Source organism: Vicugna pacos, chromosome 4 (genome assembly GCF_048564905.1).
Source record: "Vicugna pacos chromosome 4, VicPac4, whole genome shotgun sequence".
Taxonomy (NCBI): Eukaryota; Metazoa; Chordata; class Mammalia; order Artiodactyla; family Camelidae; genus Vicugna; species Vicugna pacos.
The window spans coordinates 74,855,145-74,879,547 of record NC_132990.1 but is presented as its reverse complement, the minus strand read 5'-3'; the positions used below and the strand labels follow the sequence as shown (position 1 = coordinate 74,879,547).

The window sequence follows — 24,403 nt, the reverse complement described above, 5'->3', positions numbered from 1 at the left end:
GATATCACTTACATGTGGAATCTTAAGAAACTTATTTTATCAGAAACAGATTCATAGACAAAGAAAATGAACTTGTGGTTATGGGGGGAAGGGGGAGAGGGATAAATTGGGAGTTTGGAATTTGCAGATACTATTACTGTATATGAAATGGATAAACAAGGCCCCACTGTATAGCACAGGGAACTATGTACAGTATCTTGTAATAACTTATAATGAAAAAGAATGTGTGTGTGTGTGTGTGTGTGTGTATACTGAGTCGCTATGCTGTACACTAGAGACTAACGCAACATTGTAAATTGACTATACTTCAATTAAAAAAAGAAACCTTCAGAGCTGGACACACAGGCCTGGACTCGGCCCCACGGAGCCCTTGCTGCTGGGCCCTGCGCCCATCCTGTGTGCCAGGGTCCGGGCAGAGTGCTTCATGTCCACGGACTGATAACCGAGCTTTCACCGCACCTGTGACGCAGGTATGGTTGACATCCCCGCTGTGATTTCCAGAGGTTCGGAAGGGGCCTGAGACCGAACTGCAGAGCCAGGATTTGAACCCAGGTCTGAATGGCTTCAGAAGTGTGTCACCCACTGGGCCATGGAGACCCACATTTCCAGTTAGACCTGCAGACCTGCAGCTCATGTATGGCGACATGAAGGCAGGCGCTGGCTGGGTGACCATCTGAGGCTCCTTTCTACGTCTCGGCCATTTCCCTTGCTAACCTGCCCAGGAAAGGGGCTCCTACTGGAGTCCCTGTGGCTGGAGAAGGTGGGAGTGCATGTCAGAGGCAAACAGCAGAATCTAGAGACCTGGAACCCGAATGCCAGGACCTTCTGTTGCTCTTGGCTGTCAGAAGGCTGTGCTTCCGGCAGCAGCCTGTCGCTCCAACAGCTCAGGGGGGCTGTTTGATGTGACCTCCCACATTCGGGGTGCATAGATGTCCTGGAGCAGTGTTAACTTGAGCAAGTTACTTAACCTCCCCGTGCCTCAGCTTCCTCAGCTGAGGAGTGGGGGTGATTCTGCCCATCTCATAGTGAGGACGAAATGCATGGATATTTGCAAAGCCTCTAGTGGTTGGCATGGTCTCCACGTGTGGGTGCAGGAAACTGGGGCCTTGCCTCTCTCTGGGTTTATGACCAGAGGATGGGAGCAGGCTGGGTCCAAAGCAGGCACTGAGGGTCTGCGGGTGGAGGGACAGGAAGGCGGGGCTTTTCTAGGGCAGACTAGTAGTCAGAGCACTGAGGTCCCATCCGAGCCTGCTTCCCACACCTGGAGGGTCCGAGGACCCATCAGGGCCCAAAGCTGCTCACCTGAGGGAGTTGATGTTGATGAAACCAGTGGCATCAATCGGCTCGTAATCGCCCTGCACGTTCATGCTGCAAGGAGGGAGCAGAGGCTTGTTAGCACCCACCCAGGCCTTGGCCCTGGCATTGGAGGGACCTCAGCCTCTCAGACACCCAGGCATTTCCCCTCTGTTGATCCAACCCGCCCTGCTCTTTGGCTTTTCATTCCATCCTTCCAATTCAGGGAGCCCTGCCCTGGGCCAGGCATCATGCCAGGGCTGGAGAGCAGGGAGCCGCATCCCTGCTGTGCAAATGGGTGGGTCGGGTCCTGGCCCAGCCAGTACCAGCCTGGTGAAATCCTCCTACGAACCGGAGCGCTGCGTCTGTGACCCGAGGACCCACGTTGGAGTCAGCGCTGCCTTCAGGCTCGGGGGGGGGGGTCCTCGAGGAGTGCCCAGGGGCAGCCGATGTGGCCAGTGGCCTGAAGGCCTAGGCGGCCAGAGGTCACACACCAAACCGCCTCCGATATGCGTGAAAGCATTCCTCAAGCTGCAGGGAGGACCCAGCATTCAAGACCTGCCCACTAAGTCACCTTTTACCTTGTTTGCCCAGAGAGCGTCCTCGTCCAATCCCTCCTCAAACCTGGGCACCCACCGCATGCCAGCCGGTCACGAAAAGTGCCCAGTCAACTCCTGCCATACTCAATGGAACGGATTTTTCCCCCCAATCTACAGTTTCCATTACTAGATTCAACAGCCTCCCTCTCTTGGGTGTTCGCATTTCTCTGCCCTTCAGAACCCTTTCCAACCATGGTCCAGCCACCTGGGTGAGCATCCTGGCTCCACCCCCAACCACAGGGCTCAGGGCAAATGCCCCTGCTCTTTGAGCCGTAGTCTTTCCCTTGTGAACGGGGGCTCTCAGCATTACCACTGGCTCCACGTGCAGCGATGTAGCTGTCACCCGGCTCACGGTAAGCATCACGATTACCAACCTCATTCATTCACTCACTCATATACCAGGCATTTATTAAGCACCTACTACCTGCCAGGCGCTGTGCCAGGTACTGAGGAAGTAAGAACAAGACCAGAGTGGCACCCACATGGGGGTGGGGAGGGGCGCGACCAGTGCAGACAGAAGCAATCAATCATCCATCTGCCTTTGATAATTACAACTGTGATATGCTCTTTGAGGATAAGTTCAGGGTGCTGTGGTCTCAGATCTGACTCCACAAGGCCACTCTCTGAGCCCCTTGGGGAAGGGGGTCCCTCCCATTTCTCATGGACCTCCTGTTGTGTCCTGCCTTGAATCAGCCCCTTGTCTTCGCAGCAGCAGAACTCCAGCCTCAGGATAAAGCAGCCTTGAGGTTCTCGATGACAAGGAGGTGGCCTGTCCCCTCAGGAGCCTTCCTCAGAGAGGTGAGATTGGGGCAGGGAGGGCAGAGGAGATCTGCCGTTTTCCGAGGCCCTGAGGCTGTGCCTCTGACTGGCTCTTTGTGGACTGTGGACTCTGTACAACAACAAATGGGGTCTCGGCGCCTCCCCCGCCACGCCCTGGCCCTGACCTTCATGGGACCTTGACGCTGGCACATGGCACTCCCACGCTCCCTGCCCTCCCTCCTTTTCACCTCCACTGGCCCCTCCAGGGCTCAGGTGGCTGAAGCCACCGAGAACCGACTAGCAAGCTCCCTGTAAGGAGAGAAGACATCAGACTTCCGAGGGGCTGCCGCTTGGGCAGGGGAAAAACTGGACCATACTAAAGCATCAGCTTCCTCAAATGGCTTGTGCAGACCTTGCTGGGGGTGATAAACGAAGCTTAACATGACCCCTCCCTCCACATACACACGCAAACCACGCAGCTGGCTTCGGACACCTGGCCTCACTCCCACTGTCGGAATCGCCTCGTCCCCTTTGGAAGGAGCCCTGCGCTCAGCCCAGGGAGAAAGCAGGGCTTGGACGCCTTCCTGCTCCCCCTTGTGCATCTGTCTTTTCACCTCCATCTCCCAAGAGTCAGAACAAACTCTCCCACCCTCTTCCCCCAAGCAGGCCCTTCAAACCCCCGCCCTCCCCCAGCAGCCCCTGCAGAGAGAGGCCCACATCCAGAGGCAAACTTGTCCCAGGAGATGGGTGAAGAGTTCCCAGAGGTGTTTCTCAAAAACTGAAAACCTCTTTTAAAAACCGTGGTTTGGGTGGGGTGGAGGGGGTGCCGGTGGAAAAAAGAGTTTACAATGATTTTTTTTTTAACCTCCCCTGACGGTCTACAGAAAACCTCTGTGCTTTTATTTTTGTTCATTCGAGTGGCTCTGACCTGCTCTATAATTACGTTACTTTCTACCTACTGTGCCGCGGCATTTCCAGTCCTGCTACCTCTCGCGGCTTCCTCGCTGGTCCCTGTGACGCTGTCACTCAAGGGCTTTCAAGTCAGCGATGTAGAAATCAGAAAGAAAGGGGAAATGGTCGGAGACACAGTGAGAATAAATGCTCCTGCTTTTCTCTCTTTTTTTCCCCTTTCCCTTTTTACTTTATTCATTTAATCTCCCTGAGTGAGACTGTAAGGCTTAATGAAGGGTTGGACAGATTATTAGGGGCTGTGGATTTGGAGGGGGAGGGAAGAAAGAGCCAGAGAGAGAAAGAGAGAAGATAATTTGACATTTACCCCGACTGATCTAAACTGATTCGGTTATATTTATGGCTTATAAAGTGTTTAGAAAGATTGAAGGGGGGAGAGAAACGCAACACGGCAAAGAGAAGGGAGAGAAAAAAAAATAATATTGACTGCCAAACAAAACTCGTACTTTAATCCCCGACTGGCTTCCGGAAGGGGAGAGCTGGCCACAGCCTGAGCTAGGCTGGGCCTGGGACTTGAGTCAGGTGGGGCTACCTGTCCCCACCTCTTGTTTGGCCAGGTGACCTCCAAAGGGAATGCTTTGCTTCTCAGTCAAGGCCACTTTCTCGGTCATGATGCAGACACAGGAGCACCTAATAGGCAGCCGCTGCCCTTGACCCAGCCTGCCAGAGCTCCCCACCGCTCCCGCGTCCTTCTCAGCACCCTTGGCCTGGCCTGTTGGTCCCATCCCACTGATGCTCCCCCGGGCAGCCTCCTCTTGGACTCACTGTCCAATGTCCTCAACGCACGTTTCTCCTCCACTCTAGCCCCGTGTGTCCAGCAGCTGACTATGGTTCTCCTGGCTGATCTCAAAGAAAACTCATCCTCAAGATGTCCAAATCCAAATGCACGATTTTTTCTCCCATTCCCTCAACTTAGTGATTGCCACCAAAGTGTACCTAACATCTCTTGCCACAAAACCCAGGGTGATTCTGCACTCTTTCGTCTCCCTCGACACCCAAGCTCATTCGATTCCACCTCCTAAATACCTGTCAAATCCGTCTGCTTCTCTCTAGTCCCAGAACCACCAGCCTGGTCCAAGCCACCAGCACGTCCCACGGGAGCCCTGGTTTCCACCCCTGCCAGCTCCCACCTTGCTCAAATCTGTTCTCCAGAGCAGCAGGAAAGGCCCCTCAAAAACCACAGGTCCCTTTAGGATCGGGCTCCAAAGCCCTCACAGTCCAGCGTTCTTGTAGTGCCTGGGGTGCTCTGGGTTCCTCCAAGGCTCAGAATCTACACAGCACGTAGTCTCTCTGGAAACCCTCCTGTCCCCTCTCTACCTGGCTCACTTTTTTCTTTTGGAGATCAGCTCAAAGGTGACTTCCGAGGGGAAGCTTCTCCACATGCCGGTTATTATACCCAGCTGGAATATCCAGTACCTCCACACGGCCCAGCACCACCTTTCCCCACCCTACGCTCGGCCCTTTGACTGGGGCCTTGCTCCCATCCAGCCTGTAAGTTCCACGAGGGCAGAGGCAGGTGCTCTTCAGGACCGTCTCCCCCGCGTCCTGCACGTCCTCAGGCACATCTTTGTTGAGAGAGCCAGTCAGAGAAGATGTTGGGTTGAGGGTCTGTGCCCAGCTGGGGCAGGTGTGGGGGCGCCTACCTCACCAGCTCCTCATTGTAGAGGGACAGTGGGGACTCCCGGCCGAGGATGTACACCTGGCCCTTGAAGACAGACACCTGCACTTTCCCTTCCACACGCTCCTGGGACTTGGCGATGCAGTGGCGGACAAACTCACACTCAGGGCTGTGCCAGAAACCTGCGGGGAGGAAAAGAGAGGGTGCTAGGGAGCCAGGGTGCCCACTGTGCTGACAGCCTTGGGCCAGGACATGAGGAGGACTTGGGCACGTTGCACCTCACCCCATCATGGCAGACGTGAGCTTGGGAGGGCCGTCCCACATCTGCCTCGTTCACTGTGAAGTTCTGGCACCATGTGCACTTGTGAATGACCATGTTAAGGATCAGTCCCGCCAGCTCCTGTCCTGTAACCTTGCCGGACTCCTGTGGGTGAAGACGTGCCTGCACAAGACTGCAGTGCAGTCAACCCCAAAGATCAGGAGGGTCTAACCTGCTGCTTCACACCACAGACATTCAGGGAGTGCCAAGGGCAAGGTGCTGGGCACACAGTGGTGGAGGGACCCCATCCTTTGGCCCCAGAGGGCTCAGTCTCATCAGGGCAGCAGACAGCTGGGCAGGAGATCTCAAGTAAGACTCAGGCATAGGTCATCAGGGCCGAGATGTGGGTGCCCAGCAAGACCATGTGTATGGTCTTCACTTCTCTGTGCCTCTGTTTCCCCATCTATTGAGTCCAGGGCTAGCGGGCTTACAGAGCATGGAGGCCCTGGGCTCACTGGTCAAGAGCTGGGAAGAGCCCCACGCCTCAAGATGGGCAGGCTCCTTGGAAATCAGTGACTCACCTTTAAAATACTGCTAATATTTTCTTTTTCAAAAAATACTTTATTTATTATTATATTGTTTAATTATTTTATTTTGGCAGAGAGGGGAGGTAATTAGGTTTATTTACTTTTGGAGGAGGTATTGGGGATTGAACACAGGACCTTCTGTGTGCTAAGCATGCACTCTATCACTTGAGCTATACCCTCCACCCTAAAATAATGCTAATATTTTCATATGCAGATATTTCTGCATGGGAAGCACAGGCACCAGGCTAAGTTCTCTTCACCTGGACTAACTCTTTGAATCCTCACAAACAGTCCCAGGACAAAAAGCTCTCTTGGCCTCTTTCTCTTCTTTTTTTTTTTCTTATTTTATTTTTCAATTTATTTTTTAATGGAGGTACTGGGGATTGAACCCAGGACCTCATGCATGCTAAGCACACGCTCTACCGCTGAGCTATTCCCTATCCCCCAGCTTCTCTCTTCTCTGCATGAGGAAGTGAGGCTCCGGGAATTTGAGACTTCTCCAAGATCACACAGGCCGAAGTGGGGGACCCGACCTCAGCTGGCCTAAGTTATAACAACTCTGCTTCATATGATCATCTTGGTGCTCTCCCATCCGCATCTGCACCATCCCCGAGGCGCCTGAGAAATGTTCTACCTCCCCTGTCACTCACATCTGTCCCCTAGATCCCTTGGGCCGGTGCGGGCCACGCACTCAGTCCCCGGTCGGCTCGGGGTCTGGACAGCGGCTCCTCTCAGTCTCTGCCCAGGGAAGGCGGCTATGGCCAGGGTTGGGGGAGGGACAGCGTGAGGAGTAGGGTTTCTCTGAAACGGAGATGGGAAGGTGAGCCCACCTGGGCAGCTGTGGGGCCAGATGGTGCGCGATCTCCTGCCCTGATAAAGGGTCGGGTCAGCCGCGGGTCTGCGGCTATTGTTGGAGGCCCGGGCCTCCAGGGGCACCTGCTGAGGCTCTCCGTGGGAAAGGGGAGCAGGCCCTCTCGGCGCTGGGGTCCGGTGGCTCGCAGACGTCGGGGAGGATGGGGCAGGGGGAGAAGGGGCTAGGTCCTCAGTCTGTGGGGCCCTGCTATTTGAGTTCACATCAGCTCCGCCTTGACAAGCAACCTAATCTCTGTGCCTCAGTGTCCTTTGCTCAGTGAGATGACACTAACCACCTTCCAGAGGGTTGTGAGGATTCAGTGAGCATTTTGCATTTGAGATCTGAACATGGCCTCTGCCAGCCCTCCCTGTGTACAGGGAGACAGACACCCAGAGAGGGAAAGGGCCTTTCCAAAGCCACACAGTGAGATCCTGAGGGCTCCTGACTCTAGCCCAGACCCCGGTTGGAGGGGACACTGATGGCCATCCCCCGCCATGCCCCAGTGGCTCAGCCATCTTTCTAAGTTAGGATAATTAGACCATTAGGATCCAGGCTGGGAGACAGGCGGGAGATGGAGCCAGAGATAGGAGGGCAGAGACCCCTGTGGGAGCACCTGGCCTGGGCTTTATTGCCCCCCTCCCCACGGGGCCTTGTGCTCAGATTTCTCTTCCCAGCAGACCCAGCCTGGGGAGGGGATGCTGAGCCTAAAGTGCTGCACTGGGGAGACCCTGCATGTCCCAGGCTGGGGGACGCCCTGTGGGTGGGGCCTGGGGCTGGGCCGGACTCTCTACCAATTGGGATGACAACTCTTTGTGCTTTAGACCCACTTTACTGCTGAAGCAACTGAGGTGAGGGGAGAGGTGGGCTACACCCCTGATGGGTCCTGAGGCTGGGGTCCCACCAGGACGACTCTTGTTGGGAGGGGCCAGCGTCTGCTCCTGGAGGGACGCAGCCTGTATGAACCCCGTACAGGCAGGTCAGGAAATCTGGGGATGGGGTGAGAGGAGGGGGAGGTGGCCAGCGGTCACAGGAGCCAGGGCATCTAGGAGTGGGTCTGAGGCAGAAAGGCTTCCCCGGGCCTCAGTCTTCCAAGGCCCTGAGACTTCGAGGAAGTTGAATACCACAGCGGAGTCATGGCTCTGTAGCTGGGAAGCTGGAAAGGATGGAGAAGGGACCTGGCCTGGTGCCCTTTATTTCTCAGGAGGGGAAACTGAGGCTCAGGGAGGAGACAGACCTACTCAAGGTCATAAACCCAGAGAGAGGCAAGGCCCCAGTTTCCTGCATCCACACTTGGAGACCATGCCAGCCACTAGAGGCTTTGCAAATATCCATGCATTTCGTCCTCACTATGAGATGGGCAGAATCACCCCCACTCCTCAGCCGAGGAAGCTAAGGGACAGGGAGGTTCAGTAACTTGCTCAGGTTAATGCTGCTCCAGGACATCTATGCACCCCGAATGTGGGAAGTCACATCAAACAGCCCCCGTGAGCTGCTGGGGGTTCAGGCTGCTGCCTGAGGCCCACCCTGACATCTCTGGGGGCATCTATGGACGTCAGAGGTTTCTGGGTGAAGTTAATATTAATAACAAGTCCCTGGGAGGAGCCTCCACTCTGAGGTTTTATTTCCTTTTAGACCTAATCACTGTAACTCATTTGGGGATGCAGAGGGTTGGATGCGTGACAGCAAGGACTCAACCCAGGCAATCTGGTGCAGAGGTACCAGCCCCGCAGCCAGGGAGCAAGCTGTGTCCCAGGCGCCTGGGCTCCCCTGTACACGCCACTGTGTCCCTCGATCACCTTCCTGCCCCACTGGAGTGGCCGAGAACTCGGCCTCTGAAGCCAGCCTGTCCTGGACTCAAAGCTTCCGCTCAGCAGCTGTGAAACCTTGGACAAGTGTCTCTATCTCACCTCTGTGCAGCCAAGATCAGGTAATACTCGTCAGTGCCCAGCTCAAGGCCGGGCAGCAAGAGACGTGGCAGCCATCCTGGTGTGGGAGGGAGGCCGGTGGCCCCCGGAGCAGGCAGAGCCCCGGGCCAGGTGCTTTCCCCTCACCGCAGCCTGCCACGTCTTAATGACTCTGCCACTTTGTAACCAAAATCCACCTTTCAGTGTGGCCACCCTGCTGAGCGAGGGAGCCCGCAGGAGACAATGGTATTTAAACACCTGTCTGTACCTGGGGAGAGGGGACTGGGCTTCAGAGCTGCTGGGAACAATGGGAGGGAGAAAATAATGCCAACCAATAACCACCGAGTCCCCTTGAAATCCCAAGATGTTACAGCGATTAGGAGGTTTCAGAGAAAACAGCACCTCGGAGGGGGTGGCGAGGGGGAGAGGCGGGGGCAGTGGCGGTTCATCCCAGGCCATTACTATTACTATTAACTTTCCTGGGGCCCCCCTGACATCCGGGCCCCTGTGGGTGGGAAGACTAGCCTGTCCCCACAACAGCTCAGAGGGGACCGTGGGATGTGATTTCTCAAATTAGGAAACCTGAATGTTACAGAGCAGGGTCAGCCCTTTCTGGAAAGGGCCAGAGAGTGACGATTTTGGTCTCTGCAGGGCCACGCGGCTTCTCTCCAAACCACTCCGCTCTGCCACCGTAGCTCCGAGGTAGCCAGACAGCGTGTCACGGGTGAGCCAGGCTGGGTCCCCAGAACGACTTAGGGACACTGAGATTTGAATTTCCTATAATTTCCACATGCCATGAGATAGTATTGTTTTTTTTTTTAAATTCTCCAGTAATTTAAAAATGTAAAAACTAGTCTTAACTGAACAAACTAGTCATGGGTTGAACAGAAATAGTTGACAGGCAGGATTGGTCACCCCTATTATAATGCGAGGGCTGGATCTGGAGTTGGGAGGCCTGGATTTTAACTCTGCGACAACAGGTAGGGCACGGAAACTCAGTCTCCCCATCTGGCGAGTGGAGACCGACCCACACTGCGTGCACGGGCTGGGCACGCGGCCATCCCAGTGGTTTCCTAGTGGGGCTCCGGCCCAGGCAATGCCCAGGCCTGGGGCCCAGTTCTCGGTCAAGGTGGGCTTTCCCTTGCTTGAGGCAGTTCATGTAGTGGCTTCAGGTTCTGCCTGGAGACAGGCTGACCTAGGGTCAAGTGCAGCCAGGCCACTTCCGGTTGCGTAACTTTACATAAGCTCCTTTCAGACTGAGCCTCAGTTTCCTCATCTGTAAAAGGGGCTGGCCGCAGCTCTCTTACAAACACTGGGAGGCCCCTAGGATGGCTCGTGTCCCCACAACAGCCCGGCACCTGGCACGTGCTGGATAAGACTTGGCAGCCTCAGGGACGACAGGAGCTGCTTCCCTGGCCTGCTGGAGTCATGCGGCTCGCAGGTGGCAGAGGCAGCGGGACATCCTAGGGGACTGGCACATTTCCCTCGACACCCTGTGAACAAGGCAGGTCCTGGCATCCCCTCTCACTCCCTTGTCCCCTGCCCTTTCTCCACCGCCTTCAACCTGCATCCTCCGGGTGCAGGGGGCAGTGGGCAAGGTGGGACTGGAGGAGGGGTCCCCTGGGTTGGGGAGGGGAGGGGAGCGGCCGCAGGGTCTACGCACCCGTGTACACCAGCTCGGCGAATTTCAAGCCCAGGCCTTGTTTGATTTTGCGTACTTCCCGATCCATGGTGAAGGCCTCGATGTCTAAATGAGCGTGGTAAAGGATCGTCCCCGCTGGGGTCTCGTAGATACCTAGCCATTTTTCCAGGCAGGGGGAAAAGAAGAAAAAAGAGAGAAACGCATGAAACCCAAACTGTCAGCGAATGACAAAAAAAAAAAAATATAATGACTCGTCTGACAGGAGACAGCCGGTCGGACCCATTCACGCCCAGCTTGCTGCAAAATGCGTCTGTCATTATGTTCACGCTGGGGCCACGACAGTCCACTCTGCGGCTTGCGGAGAAAATGTCTAGATGCCCCCCTTTGAAGAGGCCCTCAGACGCTGGAAAATGACAGGGTTTCAGAGCCGCTCCCCTCTCCTTCCCGACTCGTGCCCACCGGCCTGCAGCTGAAAACCTGTAATTAAACCGACGATGGTGGAGCCCGGGGCCCCAAGTGTCCCTTCCCGCCTTCCACCAGGGAGCCCGGAGAGGGGACGGCTGGGCACATGTGAGCACACATGTGTCCACATGTGCACACACGTGCCGCCTTCAGCCGGTGGCTCCCCTGCAGCCACGTCTCTGCAGAGAAACCCTGACCTGTGCTGATCCCACTCTACAGATGAGGAAACTGAGCCCCGGAGAAGGGACGCGGCTGAGGTGGAGCTGGGAACCGAGTCTAGGCCCCCGCGTTCCTGACCAGCACTTTGGGCTGGGTGGTGATGCGGCCAAACCCAGACAGTGGTGGGAAGGCGGTCTTGCTAAGTCTTCTCCCCATCACCTCAGGTCCAGGTCCTCCATTTGCCAAACAACCTGCTTGGACCAGGTGGTCTCCAGGTGATGAGGGGGCACCTAGCCCTGAGCTGAGCAAGGTCCCGGGAGGAAGGTCTGATTAGTAGCGCCACCCTAGATTTGAAGGCACTGGGTCCCCAAGGAGCAGGATTACCCACAATGTGCACAAGGCCAGGCTCCCATTTCCCAGCAGCGCGGCCCCGTGAATAAAGTTTGGGTGAGTACCTTGGACAAACCTGCCCTGCGTCTGCTGTGCTGATAGAGGGGTAATGACCGCCCTATCCCCACAAAGGTCACCCCAAAAGGTCCCTTTCTTCCCACTACATAACTTTACAGCCTTAAAGGGGCAAGTTTTCAGTGACCCTCAAAATTGACCATCATCATCTTTCCATAGAAAGGATGTATACACCTGTGTTCACAGCAGCGCTGTTCACATAGTCAAAAGGTGGAAGCCACCAGAATGTCCACCGACAGATGAGCAGATAAACAAAATAGAATGTTTACATACAATTAAATATTCAGCCTTAAAAAGGAAGTCCTGCGGCACCACGGATGAACCCCGAGGACATGGTGCACAGGGAGGCGAACCAGCCACCAAGAGACAAGCACTGTGTGATCCTGCTTACGTGAGGTCCCTAGAGGAGTCCCACTCACAGAAACAAAGTAGAATGCTGGGTGCCAGGGGCGGGGGGTGGGGTGGGGAGCGGGGAGTGAGTGTGTAATCACTTTGGGAAGATGAAAAAGTTCTGGAGATGGTGGTAGTGGTGGTGGTGGTCGATGTCCAGCAACGTGAATGTTATAATTAGTGCCACTAAACTGCACACTTCAAACAGTTAAAATGGTAAGCTTTGTTTTCTATTTCACTACAATTAAAAAAAAAATGCTTAAAAAAAAGAAAAAACCCAAACCAGAAAGGAGATTGTTTCAACTCCAAAGTCCAAAGGGGACATGGGCAAGGCTGTGTCTGATGTGAGTAGCCAGAAATTTCCTCTTCTGAGACATCTTTAAGTCTGGAAATCACAAAAGTGTCACGGCCCTAGAGAAAAGCCTTTGAGGATGGCCCCAGTGTGGTGTTCGCCTAACTTAGCTGCAGATTCGTTATTCAAACCGTCTTAGGCAGAAGCTTAGCATGTACGATTGATAACTAGACCCTGCTGGGTGGAGCGGAGCCCCCCCCCCCACTGCAAACCCTGGGCTCCACCACACAGTATTTAAAATGTAGAGCTGGGCCAATATACCGATTTCACAGATGGGAAGACTGAGCCCCGGGGAGGGACATGACTTGCCCAGGGAAACAGGACCTGCATCCAGCCTTTCCATCTCTGTTCCAGGTTGCATCTCAGGGCCTTTTGCAAAGTCATCCAGGGCTCACCAGATGTGAAAGGGACACCCAAGTCTGAGATGCTGTGGCTCCAAGGTGCTCTGGAGCCAAAAAGAGACTCTTGGGGGAGGTGTGAGTCCCTCATCCGCAAACCCCTGATAGCCTGATCTCGGGGCACATGCGTGTCAAGGAGACCAGGCACTCATATGATTACAACGTGCCCATCCCATTTCACCCACGTGGCCGCAGCTCTCGAGACATCTCTGCTGTCCTGAATCAGTGGTGGCGGTAAATGCCTCCCCAGTAGGAAAAAGCCAACACCCCCAGGTTTATGCACCAAAGTCCAAGTCCTCGACTCCCTCAGGGGTTCCTCAGACCCCCACTAGGCCTCAGCGTTACTCCTGTAAATACAGTGCAAACGGGCTCGGTCATCCACGTCTGCAAAGGGGCTCGGAGACGCAACCCAGAAAGAGCTCAGAGAGGCTGATGGAGTAGGAGTCGGATGGGCGGCTGAGAAAATGACAGCATGACAGCAGGCACCGGAGGTGGCAGAGGGGGACACAGAAAACCCGTGAAAAGCAGACAAGATCTCAGCACAAGATTTGGGGCCACTCCTTGTGGGGGACAGTATGATGCCACAAACAAGTGGCTCCCAATGGCCCCAGGCCACCAAGAACGGCCTGAGGGTTCAGCAGTCTGTTTATAAGGATACAGGTGTGCAGAACGTTTGGCGGTATCTGCCTCCCAAATGGCAGAAAGAGCCCCGATGTGAAGGCAGGTTTTCAATTATCCTAGAAACTCTACCACCAAGAGCCAGTGACAGCAAGACAACGACAAAGCCGTTTGTCCTTTCATCCTGGTGTAAACTAGGAACCCCACACTTACTGGATTGGAAGTGGGCCTTCTAATTCCTTCTGTTCATTATTTTTGCCACACTTTAGAAAACCCCAGAAGCATTCAAAGCCCATCCTTACACTGCATACACGCCCGTGACAGCCGGCCAACAGCGGCAGCCCTCTTCATTTTCAGCTCCCGGGGAACCTAGCTGCCTCTCTGCTTTTCTGTCCTCAGCTGGCCAGCCGTGGGGCGGGGTCCACGCTGTATTTGCAGGGCTGGTCTGTAGACCAGAAGTCCCTTGCAACTTACACCTTCATGGAGAATATGCAGCTCAGCTCAAGGAAGAGCCCTGACTTGCCCTGGGGACCCCCTGCCATTGCCCCATCATAGCTACTCCCCAGGATAAGAGCAGAGAGTTTCTGGAGGGCAGAGCCACCCGTTCCTGAGCCCCAGGAACCAGCCTCATGGCTGTCGACCCTCCAAGGAAGACACAGGAAGAATCACAGGCCAAAAAAAGCCACAGCCATGAAACTCACCAGCACAATTAATATTCCTGTTCTTTTTCTTAGAAGGTGTTAAAGTTAATTGTGACTGATGAAAAAGCTTGTTTTCAGGTGTGTGTGCGTGTGTGTGTGCGTGTGTGTGTGCATGTGTGCATCTTAAAGATCTTCCCTCTCCTCTCCACAGGGGGAGGGGATACAGATGATTTCTGTGTATTTCTTCTGGGAAAAAAAAATGACTTAAAAAAAACCAGTGACAGAAACCTGATGCTAAAAGACTATGGATTTGGGGCTTTTGACAGTCGGCATACAAACCACTGCGCAAAGAGAAGGAGGAAATGACAGCTGAGTCTCCGTGTCGCTGTGGAAGAGACAACAGACATCTTCGGAGTGACACGCACAGCGGATTCAAGTGTCTATTTTCATCTCCCCGTGTTTACAGGAAAAAGACAGAGGTGTCAGCGGTTCTCTGTGGAGCAGCTTCAATCACACCATAATTACTGCCAAGGAGCGGGTGGGGAAGAAGGGCGAGGAGCTGGGGGGCGGCCGGGGGTGGGGGAGAGTGGACCAAGGAGGAAGAGGTGGGGACCAGAACAGCTGCTGCCGCTTAAATTCTTCTCATCTGCTCCCAAGGCTGCCAGGTTAGCCCAGATTGAGCAATTTGGCAGAATTGAGCGGGATCCGCCAACTCAGCTGGGGTGCGGGGGTGGGAGTGGGGGTTAGGGCACCTGGACTAGTTTCTGGTCCTTTGGGAAAGCAGTATCCAGAGGGAGGGGTTTGGAAAGGCCGGGGGAAGGAGGTTGGCTGGAGCCCAAAGGCTCCCCTCTTAGGTACCAGGGCCAAGGATAGAGGCAGTTGCCATGGTGATGGGGAGGCAGGTCCTGGTGGGACTCGAGCCATCCTCTATGCCCTGGCACCCCGCAGGCCCCACCTGGGAATCAGGGTGGGCCTCTGAGGCTGCCCATCCCAGGCCTCTGGGAGTGAGAATGCCTTTGCTTCAGAGGTCTCCCTCCGCTCTGGAACGTTCCATCTGAGCAGAACCTCTGGGAGGCCTGGACAGGTGGGCGGCAACCCCTTGCTCCTTGCAGTAAGGAGGAAGTGAGAGAGGAGGGGAGAATGGGCGAGAGATGGGACGGGTGGAGCAAAGAGCGCAGAGAGTGGGAGGGAGGAGTAGAGGGCAGAAGGGGAAGCAGGCGATGAGGAGTGGGTGGAGGTGAGACCCCAGGGCAGGGCTGGGAACAGAGGAACCGGCCGGAGAGGTGAGGGAAGGGCAGGCACAGGCTCCTTCCCTGCTTCCCTCCTGCCTGCCTCGCCCCCCCTTCTCCTCCCCACTGATTTCATTTACTTCGCTTAATTAGCCCCCCTCCGGAGTTAAAAAGATAATGTGATAATACGATGTGAACAGCCACAATACAGCGAAAGCCACTCCATCTGCAGCTTCCCGGGCCCCCAGCCTGCTGACCTCAAGGCCCTGAGCGCTGCCGACCTGGCCAGCCCAGATCCAGGGCACTAGCACCGCCCAACTTCCTACCCATCCACCCCCCCCAAAAAACCCAAACCCTTAACGAATTTCAATTACGAGCTTTGTAAAATCAATACAAATGACATTTCCCCCCGTACACGAAGGTACGAACAATAGCGTCTTCCTGTTCTGCCCTCAATATAATTGACAATTAACAGCTTCTCCCATTACCGTAGACCAAATAAAAAACCTCCTGGGCAAATCCACAATGCCCTCACTTATTGTCCCCCACCCCTTTCTTTCTCACAGTGAATTATTGGACGTGGAGAAATAGAAGCAAGACCTCACCCTGAAATTATGAAACAACTCTCTTCTTTCACCCCCAACCCAGATCAGGAAATAGGCAACATGCAGAGGAAGACGTCCCAGTCCCTGGGGGTCCCACCTTTGTCGGTGGGGGTCGCAGACGGGGACAGCGACTTGCCTAAGGTCATACCGCAAGTTCTTGAGAGTGAGAATCCAGGTTGTCTTCCCCAAAGACTGTTTAACTCCCAGGCTAAATTCTATGCGTTTAGGGACAGCCCCCTCGCAGGTAACACATACCGTACCTGGGCGAAGTGTGGGCTGCATTCCAGGAATCTCTTCCTCAGGGGGGCAGCAAGAAGCCAAGGGAGTCAGACCTGACTGCTAATCTCATGGCTCTGCCCTTCCATGGTGATGATGCCCCAGCCTATTGTCCAGGCACAGTGCCTACTATGGGTCAAGAGCTCTCTGTATTTGATCTGCGCAACAACCCATTTCACAGATGAAGAACTTGAGGCTCAGAGAGGCCACGTTGCTTTCCCAATGGTGATGGAGCCAAGATGGGGAATCAAGTCTGGTCCCCAGGCCTGGATCCTGACACCAGTCCTCCTCTACCAGGTCTGCAGGGGCTCAGCCAGCGTCGGACCCGAGCCACCACCCAACTGGCCACGTGGGGCTCCTCCAACTTCCTCTGCCACTCCTGCTGGAAGGCTCCACTCTGTTCCACATTCTACCAGCTGTAGCCTATTCTCTTGCCACCTCTTCCAGGGTGTCTCCCTGGAGTAGCCCAGGCCACACCTTTGTCACTACTTCCTCCCGTTCAGGTTGGCTTGGTTCCCTGCTCCCAGCAGGGTGCCATTTTATGGAGTGACTTGTGGCCCTCCACTCCTTGCCTCTCTGCGTCTGGACATCAGTCCTGGTCCTGCTACTAACGTGCCTGTGACTTTGAGCCTTGGTTTCCCTGACTGTAAAATGAGGGTGCTGGTCTCTGGCCCCCCACGTTCTCTCCAGGGTCTGCCTTGGATAATGTGCTTTGTGCTGGCTCCAAAGGGCAGACTGAGACAAAGGGACATTTCATCAGATGTTAATATGGGTAAGACACAAAGGTAAGTGAGGGGAGAAGGGAGCAGCTAATTAGCCATATTGTTCTCCACAAGGCCTTCCCGAGAGACTTTCAATTAGGTTGTATCTCAGGATAATAGCTGTGTCGAGGAGGAAAAAAACACGAAAGAGGCAAAGCGGCTCCTTCCTTCCCTTCCTCCCCTTTTGAGAGAAACTCAAACAGGTCACAGCCAGAATGATCCAGCTCCCACCCCGAGGCCTGCCACATTACACTTGGGGAACCTGAGGCCCTGAGATAACAATTCCAAGGTCACCCAGCAAGGCACAGGGAGGGAGCCCGGCTCGAGAGCCCTGGCACCCCGCCTCCCGGGCCAGGGCCTTTCTGGCCGCTGGAATCTGGCCGTCAACTCTCTTTGGATTTTAGAATCTTAGTAAAAACATCCTGAAGGACAAAGGGCCATGATGATACCTTGGCTTGGTTTTATCTGGTTTAAAATTGACCCTAAGTAAAGCGAGTTGAACACCTGTCCACGCAGAAGGCCTCAATGCACCACTGATACTTGAAAATTCGAGTGCCCGACTTCGGGGCTCCAACTGCCGAAAACCTGCCCCTCCCGCTTGGAGTCCCGAAGCACGTGGCGTCGCTTTATCCCAGGGCGGCATGAAAGCTCCTCCTCTACAGGGGGAGGGGGAGGTCCGGATGACCTGAAGAGCGACTGATAGGGAACCCTGAGGGGACGGAAGTGCCTGCTTGGGGTCCAGCCTCTCCTCCCTCCCAGCCCAGCCAGAGGTGGATAGGGGCCGGGCAGCTTAGCCAAGGTGGCAGCCGCTCAGCACCAAGGCGGAGTCCTGCCCATCCTTGGAGAAATCCCCCACTCCTCCACACCATGCCAGACCCTGGGACAGGCCCTCAGGGCCCCGGCTGGCTCACAGCGCCCACCCCTGGCAGGATTCCCGCCCTGCCAGCCAGCTGGCCTCCTCCATGCAGCTTTTAATGACCACGAAATCGGCCCTACATGGTCTGCCTCTAAGCCTGGCCGACCTGCCCAGGGCACAGGAGGGCCTGACCTCCAGACCTGGCCCTGGACTCCTCTCTCCTCTGAGCCTCCCCCTGACCCCCAGGCTCTCCCCGCTCCCAGGACAGCTCTTCTCATAATGCCTCGGACGTCATGGGCAAAGGGTCCCTCATCACCATGTCACGTGAGGGAAACTGAGTCTGGCAGAGTGAAAAGACTTGCCCAAAGTTAGCCTGGTAATAGCGATGTGACAGGGGCTCAGTGGCTTCTGGGAGCTGAGGGTCGGCCTTCAGGGAGGCCGACAGACTCACCTCGGGACTTCATTCCAATGAAGCGGTTCTCCACGATGTCGATGCGGCCCACGCCATGCTTGCCCCTGTAGGGAGACCACAGGCAGGGCGTCAGTCCCCATCTCAGGATCCAAGACTCAGAGGACATCTAAGCCAAGCCACCGGTCCTACCACCCATTGTACAGATGGGGAAACTCAGGTCCGAGAGGGACGGGATCACCTGAGTTACACAGTGAGTTCAATTTGCAACTTCCGTCATCTCTGTCCTGGGCCTCGTGTGCCCCCAGCCCTAAACACTGCTCACCTTTCCTTCTCTCCTGGTCTCAGATCCAGCAGAGCTTGGAAGCTCCAGCTGGACCATCCCTACGGGGCAGTGGACCCCCCTGGAGTCATTTACCATCCAAGGCTGAGGGCCATCAGGACTCTCCCACTAAACCAAAGAACCTCGCGCCTATGGGGCAGTACCAAGGCTGCCTGCAGGACACAGGCCTCTCCTCCTTGGCCCCTAAACCTCAGGCTGGGACCATCAGCCGTGATGGGCCCAGCTGGTGCCTGCCCGGGACAACAGTTTCCCTGGAGGCTGGGCACGGCTGCCGGCACTCACGCGACTTCGTTCAGGTACATGAAGAGCTCCAAGGACGTGCTGTGCGTGGTGCCATCCTTGATGCTGGTCACCTTCACAGGGACCCCTAGGGCAGGAGGAGAGGGCGGTGGGCCTGCGGCCTGAGCTCGGCGGAGAAGCCTGCGCCTCTCCCCCGCCCTCTCCCTCCACCCGCAACGCCTTAAATGGATGTGACAGATATGGACTCCAAATGACTCCTTGAAAAGCCCTGTGCAGGTTGAGGCCTGCTGGGGAGAGAGAAGGGGCGAGAAAGCCCCCCAGAATGAAAGGGAAAATGCAATAAAAACGCTCTCCCCCACCCTTCCCATTCTCTGTGCCCCTTTTGCATTTAGGGGCTGTGAAATTGGAACCAGGCCCTGAACTAATTGAATTTCACGCTCCACCATTGTCTTACGCAGAAGTACCTTCTGTCCCACCAGTTACCGGGGGGCCGCCTGGCCGAGGTGCGGCTGAGCTCACACACACACACACACACACGCACATACACACATGCAGACATGCACACACAGCCCCCTGCCACGTCTGTCAGGTGGACCCCTGTGCCCCTGTCCTGCACCCCAGACCCACACGCAGCCGTCTGGCTGATGGGGGTGGAATGATGCCCGCTCCGGCGGGCGAAGGGCTGGAGGCGCCCATGAATTCTGAGAAGTCGGGTCTGGGGTGGCAGGAGGGCAGGAGGGAGGTGGCCACTCGGGGAGGGAAGGGCCGAGTCAAGGGGGGTGGCGGGAGGGGGGGCAGTGGGTGGGTTCGGGGTTGACTTTGAATAGCAAGGGGGCATTTTCTCGAGCGGTGTGAAATGAGCAATAAATGTATTAGAGGCCTAACAAGAGAGCTGTAACAGTGACAAAGAAAAGCTGTTCAAAGTTGGCGGCTAATCCCCCACCCATCTGCCCAGCTCATTACCATGTAGCCAGCGATTGGGTGCCAATCAGGCCTCAATAGCGGCTTTCCAGTCTTTATTAGCCGGGCGCCGCTTGGAGGGGCTTCGCTCAGGCGCTGTCAGCCTCGCCATTCTTAACCCCCATTTCCAGGGGTTTTATAACTTGGTTGTAAATTGCTATTAAATGTAAGTCTGCCCAATAATGAACCTTAAGCCCCTCTCGCCAACCCCGCCTCTCCCCTCTCCCTTTCTCTCCCTCCCGGTCTCATTATGGCCTCTCGGGGCCTTGGAAGGGGCCTGTCCCCAAGAGGAGCTGACATTGTTGGTGCTGCTGCCAGAGAAAGCCTCTTAGCCTTTAAAATAGTTAATAATTAGATTAAAACTTCAAATAAATTAACTAGAGGGTGAATGGGGAGTCGTCAGGGAGGGTTCCTCCCGTCTACTTTTTTTTTCCAGACAGTCCTCAAAGCATTAAAATGGATCACATTTCTTCTTAGGCTCAGCCCTCGGGACTGCTCTGTTCCAGGAGGAAAGGGGGCCAGACCCCGTGTTCAGGACCCTCTCTGCCTCCTGCCCACCTCCCATCCTCACCACTCTCCCGGGCTCCTGAGGGACCTACGGGGGTGCTGCCTGGACCCATGCCACCATCTTCTCAGAGATGATGCCCAAAGGGATCCCACACCCATGCAGGCGTGGGTCCAAAAGAGTGGGCATAAGATGGACTTAGGGCTCCAGCTGCCTCTAGGGGCCTTGGACAAGGACCCATTGGTCCCCAGGTGGCATGAAATTCAAGGGTTTGAACAGATTGGGGAAGCCATGAAAATGCCCACTGGCCTGGCCAGGCTTTGGGGAAAGGCAAGGAGGAGGCAGGTTATTAAAGTACCAAGAGCCTCTGTTTCCCACAGCCTCACTCCACGTACCACGCTCAGCATCTATGAGCACCATTTCTGTGGCCCATTTTATAGGTGAGTGAGCCTGAGGCCCAGAAGGGTGAAACTGGTTGTCAAGGTCACATCAGCAGGAGAGAGCAGGGTTTTGAACCCCTGCTTGCCCCTCCCCGATCCTCAGAGGTGCCCTGGGAAAGGCCTCTCGGCAGAGCCCCTCTCTCTCTGTCCCGTCTCTGCAGCTGCCTTGTGGACAGAAGGGCTGGCCTCCTTGCCTGGGCTTGGAATGCCCTCAAGACCCCTCTTGGTTCCTCCAGCTCCTGCCCAGTACCACTTCCTCCAGGAAGCCTCTCTGATTTCTGCAGCTTCTTGGAAAGGTCCTCTCCTTGGACACCCTGAGCCCTCACCCTGAACCTGGTCCTACTCCTCCCGTTACCAGGCATGCCTTGCCTTCCTCTCTGTCCTCCAGGGCACAGAGTGTCCCTGGTACCAGGCTTGAGGCTGGGCTCTCAGACCAGGCCAGCAAACACTTCTTGTTGACAACAGAGAAAATGAGGAGATCAGGACACGAGCAGGAATGGTAGCAGCTTTGAACCCAGGATGGGGCGTAGGGAGATGCATCACGCAGCTAACTTAGCACCAGCAGTGGCATCAGAGGGGCCCCTGAGGCTGGCTCTTTAAGACTCGCACTTGCTGAGCACCTTCTCAATGCTGGGCCCTGTGCTGGATACACCCCACCCAGACCTCATTTGATACCATGAAAACACGAGGCAGCAGATGCTCTTTTATCCCCAGTTTACAGATGAGGAAACTGAGGCCCAGGAAAGTTGAATGACTTCCCCAAAGGGCCAAAGCAGCTCGCAAGTGGCTGCTCAGGGACTAGAATGCTCCCTCCAGATCTGGTGCCCATGAACCAGGGGAGAGCACCCAAATGTGCCTTCCTTCCAAGCCTGGAGGCTTACATAGATCATGCCATTCAGAGGAAGGGGGCAGTGGGGAACACCTGAAGCTCCTGCCTGAACTCTGGCTTCTAGAAACACAGGAGGGATGCAGAGGGCTTGTACCCAGGCTCCTAGGCAAGAGGGATAAAGGAGCCATGGCCCCAGGAGTCTGCCCCTTGGAGTCCTGACAGGTGGGCACCTACCTTTCTTGAACTCGATCTCAAGGATGTCCGGGCTGTTGGGGGCTTTGGCCGGGTCCTGGGTCTTGGTGTAAAGGCCTGGAGGCGCTTGGTTCTGACAGAAGACAGAAAGAAGTTGGAGGGAGGTGTGTCCAAGCCAAGCTGTGCCAGGCCAGTCCCTGGACTCCCTGCACCCCTCTCCAGAACCAGGGGGCTGCTGGCACTTGCCACTGGCTGGCAGAGTCCAGCAGGCCTCCCAGCCCCCCACCCGGAGCCAGCCAGGGGCCTGGGAAACAAAAGGCTCAAGAAATCAGACAATTTTTCCCCTCAACTTGATCTCATCTTTTTCTTCGACGCCCCCACAGCTGGAGGTAGAATAGCAGGAGGAACAAGTCAGGCAGGAAAAGCGCGACTTTGGAGGCACGAGGCGGTGGCAGCGCCAGGCGGGCTTCCCGGGAGCGGGCGCGCACGCTCTTGCAGGCGCCGGGAATTGGGGTTTATTCTGCACTGACCGCAAAGCTAATGACTGCGCGTGACCCCAGCAGGTGCTCCGGCGAGCAGAGCCGTCCCCGGGGTCCCTGAGGTTAATACTCACAGGGAGAAAAGAGGAGAGCAAAGCAAAAACCCATTTGAAAACACATCAACCTCTATGTATATTTTTTCTTGGGCGTGTTGGAAAATGGGCCCCTTGCGTCTTGATGCAGTGGTGCTGCTGGCTGCCTGGAACTCGCAAATTCCCTGCCGCCTCCCGAGGCCCCTCTCCCCCAGGCTGAGGCTTGGACCCTCGCCACAGAGGGGCCGGGGGCCTCTTGGGCCGGACTGCTCACGTCCCTCCTGTGGGCATCCCAGGGCCCAGCTGTTGTCCACCTGCTAACATCCTGGGATGTGCCGTCCCTTAAATCTTTGCTTTCAAAACCCCGTGAACGCTCCCATGCCACTTTGCATTTGCAGCTTCTTTTGTGTTGTCAGCAGCCCAGTTTGGTGAGGTCAAGTACAGTTACCCCACCTACAGATGAAGAACCAGAGGCCAAGGGGGAGGGGCTGTAGGTGCAACAGTGCCTTCCGTGCGGGCAGGGACTACATGGCACAGGGCAGGAAGCCCACGAGGCCCTCAACAGTGATGTGTTGGATTTTAGGCTGGTGGAAAACAGCCCCAAAGCCAGGAGTCAAACCTCAGGCTGTGGGACCTTGGACAGGCTGCTTCACTTCTTTGAGCCTCAGTTTCTTCATCAGTTAAGTGGGGGAACTGATACTTGCCTTCGACTGCCTTACCATTTAAATGTATAGACAGTTTTTTTTATGCTGTTTAGTGGACAAGAAGATGTCAGAGAAGGCCTAGTGCAAGCTTTAACCCACTCTGGAGGCGACAGGACAGCTGGAATAGTCTCCTGGCGATGCCTCGCTCCGAGAAGAGCCATTCCAGGAGAGATGGGCCAGCAGGGGTGCCCTAGTCCCTCACCTGTTGTCACTTTCCTTGTTGGCTCTTTGTCAAGGTGAGCAATCATCCCAGTTCCCACACTTTCCAGTCCGCACCAAACAGAGACAATTGACCCTTCTGGCTTTATGTCTGAGCTCAGATGGGGCTGGCAATTGAGCCCCTGCACCTCCCAAATGCTGTGTGGCTTGGGGCCAGCTGCATCCCTTCATCTGTTTCCATCTGTGGGATGGGAACAGGGACCTGGTATGGACCTCCAAGGCAGACCCAGGGAGGAGGAGGGTCCTTAAGGACCTCCAGCCTAATGCTTCCATGGACAAGTTGAAAAACCAAGGCCAAAGAAGCTGTTTGTTCAGACCATACTGCCTTGCTCCACCGGTGTGGGAGCCAGCCTCGAGGACTCTAGCTAGAAACCCTGTCCCGTGCTCTTTCCATCACCCCATGCGGTTTCCCAGCCGCTTTAGTTACCTGAGAAACAGCACGAGGGACGTGGCCAGACGCAGCCCAGGCATAGGGCTGGTTTCAGAGAAATGCCCGGCTCCCAGGCTTTCATGGGTCCTGCCAACCACCACATTCCCTGGGAACAGAGAGGCCTGAGGGCCATCCTCAGCCAAAAGGCAAATGAACCAGGGCTTGGGGCCTCTGGGTGGCCGACATGACTCCGGAGCTCCCTTCCTCACCTGCCTGGGGCTCCTCCCTGGTCGTCCAGCCTGGGCTGAACTCAACCTGGGGCACCAGCGCTGAGAGCCCCAGCCCTTCCACCAGTCAGTTTCCAATCTGGCGCTTGTCAACGGAGCCACAGACAGGATGAGAACGTTTGCATTTGGGAGGAGAGAGGAGGTGGGAAGACCCAGCAATCTACGGTGGAAGTCGGAGGCTTCCGACACCCTGACAGCACCGATTAAATAAAATAACCAAATAGAAATAAAGTGACATTTGCTTTGCATTCCAAGGTGGCTCACGCCTGCCTTCTTTTTACTCTCCCTCCTAAAAGCCCAGTTCAAATGACAAATAGTTTGTTGCCGAGTATCAATACCATCTATTTATCCATCCCAGCAGGAGGGCTCACTTCCAATGTCATCTTGTTGGGGGGGGTGTTGGGGGAGGGAAGAGAGTGAAGAAAAAAAGAGAGAGAGAGTGGAGGGGGGGAAGGATGGGGAGAGGGCGAAAGAAAAGCATGAAACAGGGCCGAGAAGGAGAAATTGGAAGCAAATGGCCCATGAACTAAACCATGATGTAGAGGCATGATCGATGCTGCAATGGTTTATTCATCCATCAGATATGGCGGGCCGGCAACTGAATGAACTCTTTCACTGTGGGCCGTATGAAGTTAAAGC

General features: G+C 55.5%; 1 protein-coding gene across 1 annotated transcript in view; it reads right to left on the bottom strand.

The window, feature by feature from the left end:
* ASS1 (argininosuccinate synthase 1) overlaps positions 1-24,403 on the bottom strand; it is a 51,200-nt gene that overhangs the window by 921 nt on the left and 25,876 nt on the right. The window contains exons 9-14 of the mRNA XM_006205421.4: positions 21,656-21,746; positions 18,730-18,814; positions 18,147-18,211; positions 10,505-10,636; positions 5,264-5,420; positions 1,303-1,368 (exon numbers count right to left, since the gene is read on the bottom strand). Coding sequence (XP_006205483.1) covers positions 1,303-1,368; positions 5,264-5,420; positions 10,505-10,636; positions 18,147-18,211; positions 18,730-18,814; positions 21,656-21,746 — 596 coding nt within the window. The remainder of the gene's footprint in view (positions 1-1,302; positions 1,369-5,263; positions 5,421-10,504; positions 10,637-18,146; positions 18,212-18,729; positions 18,815-21,655; positions 21,747-24,403) is intronic.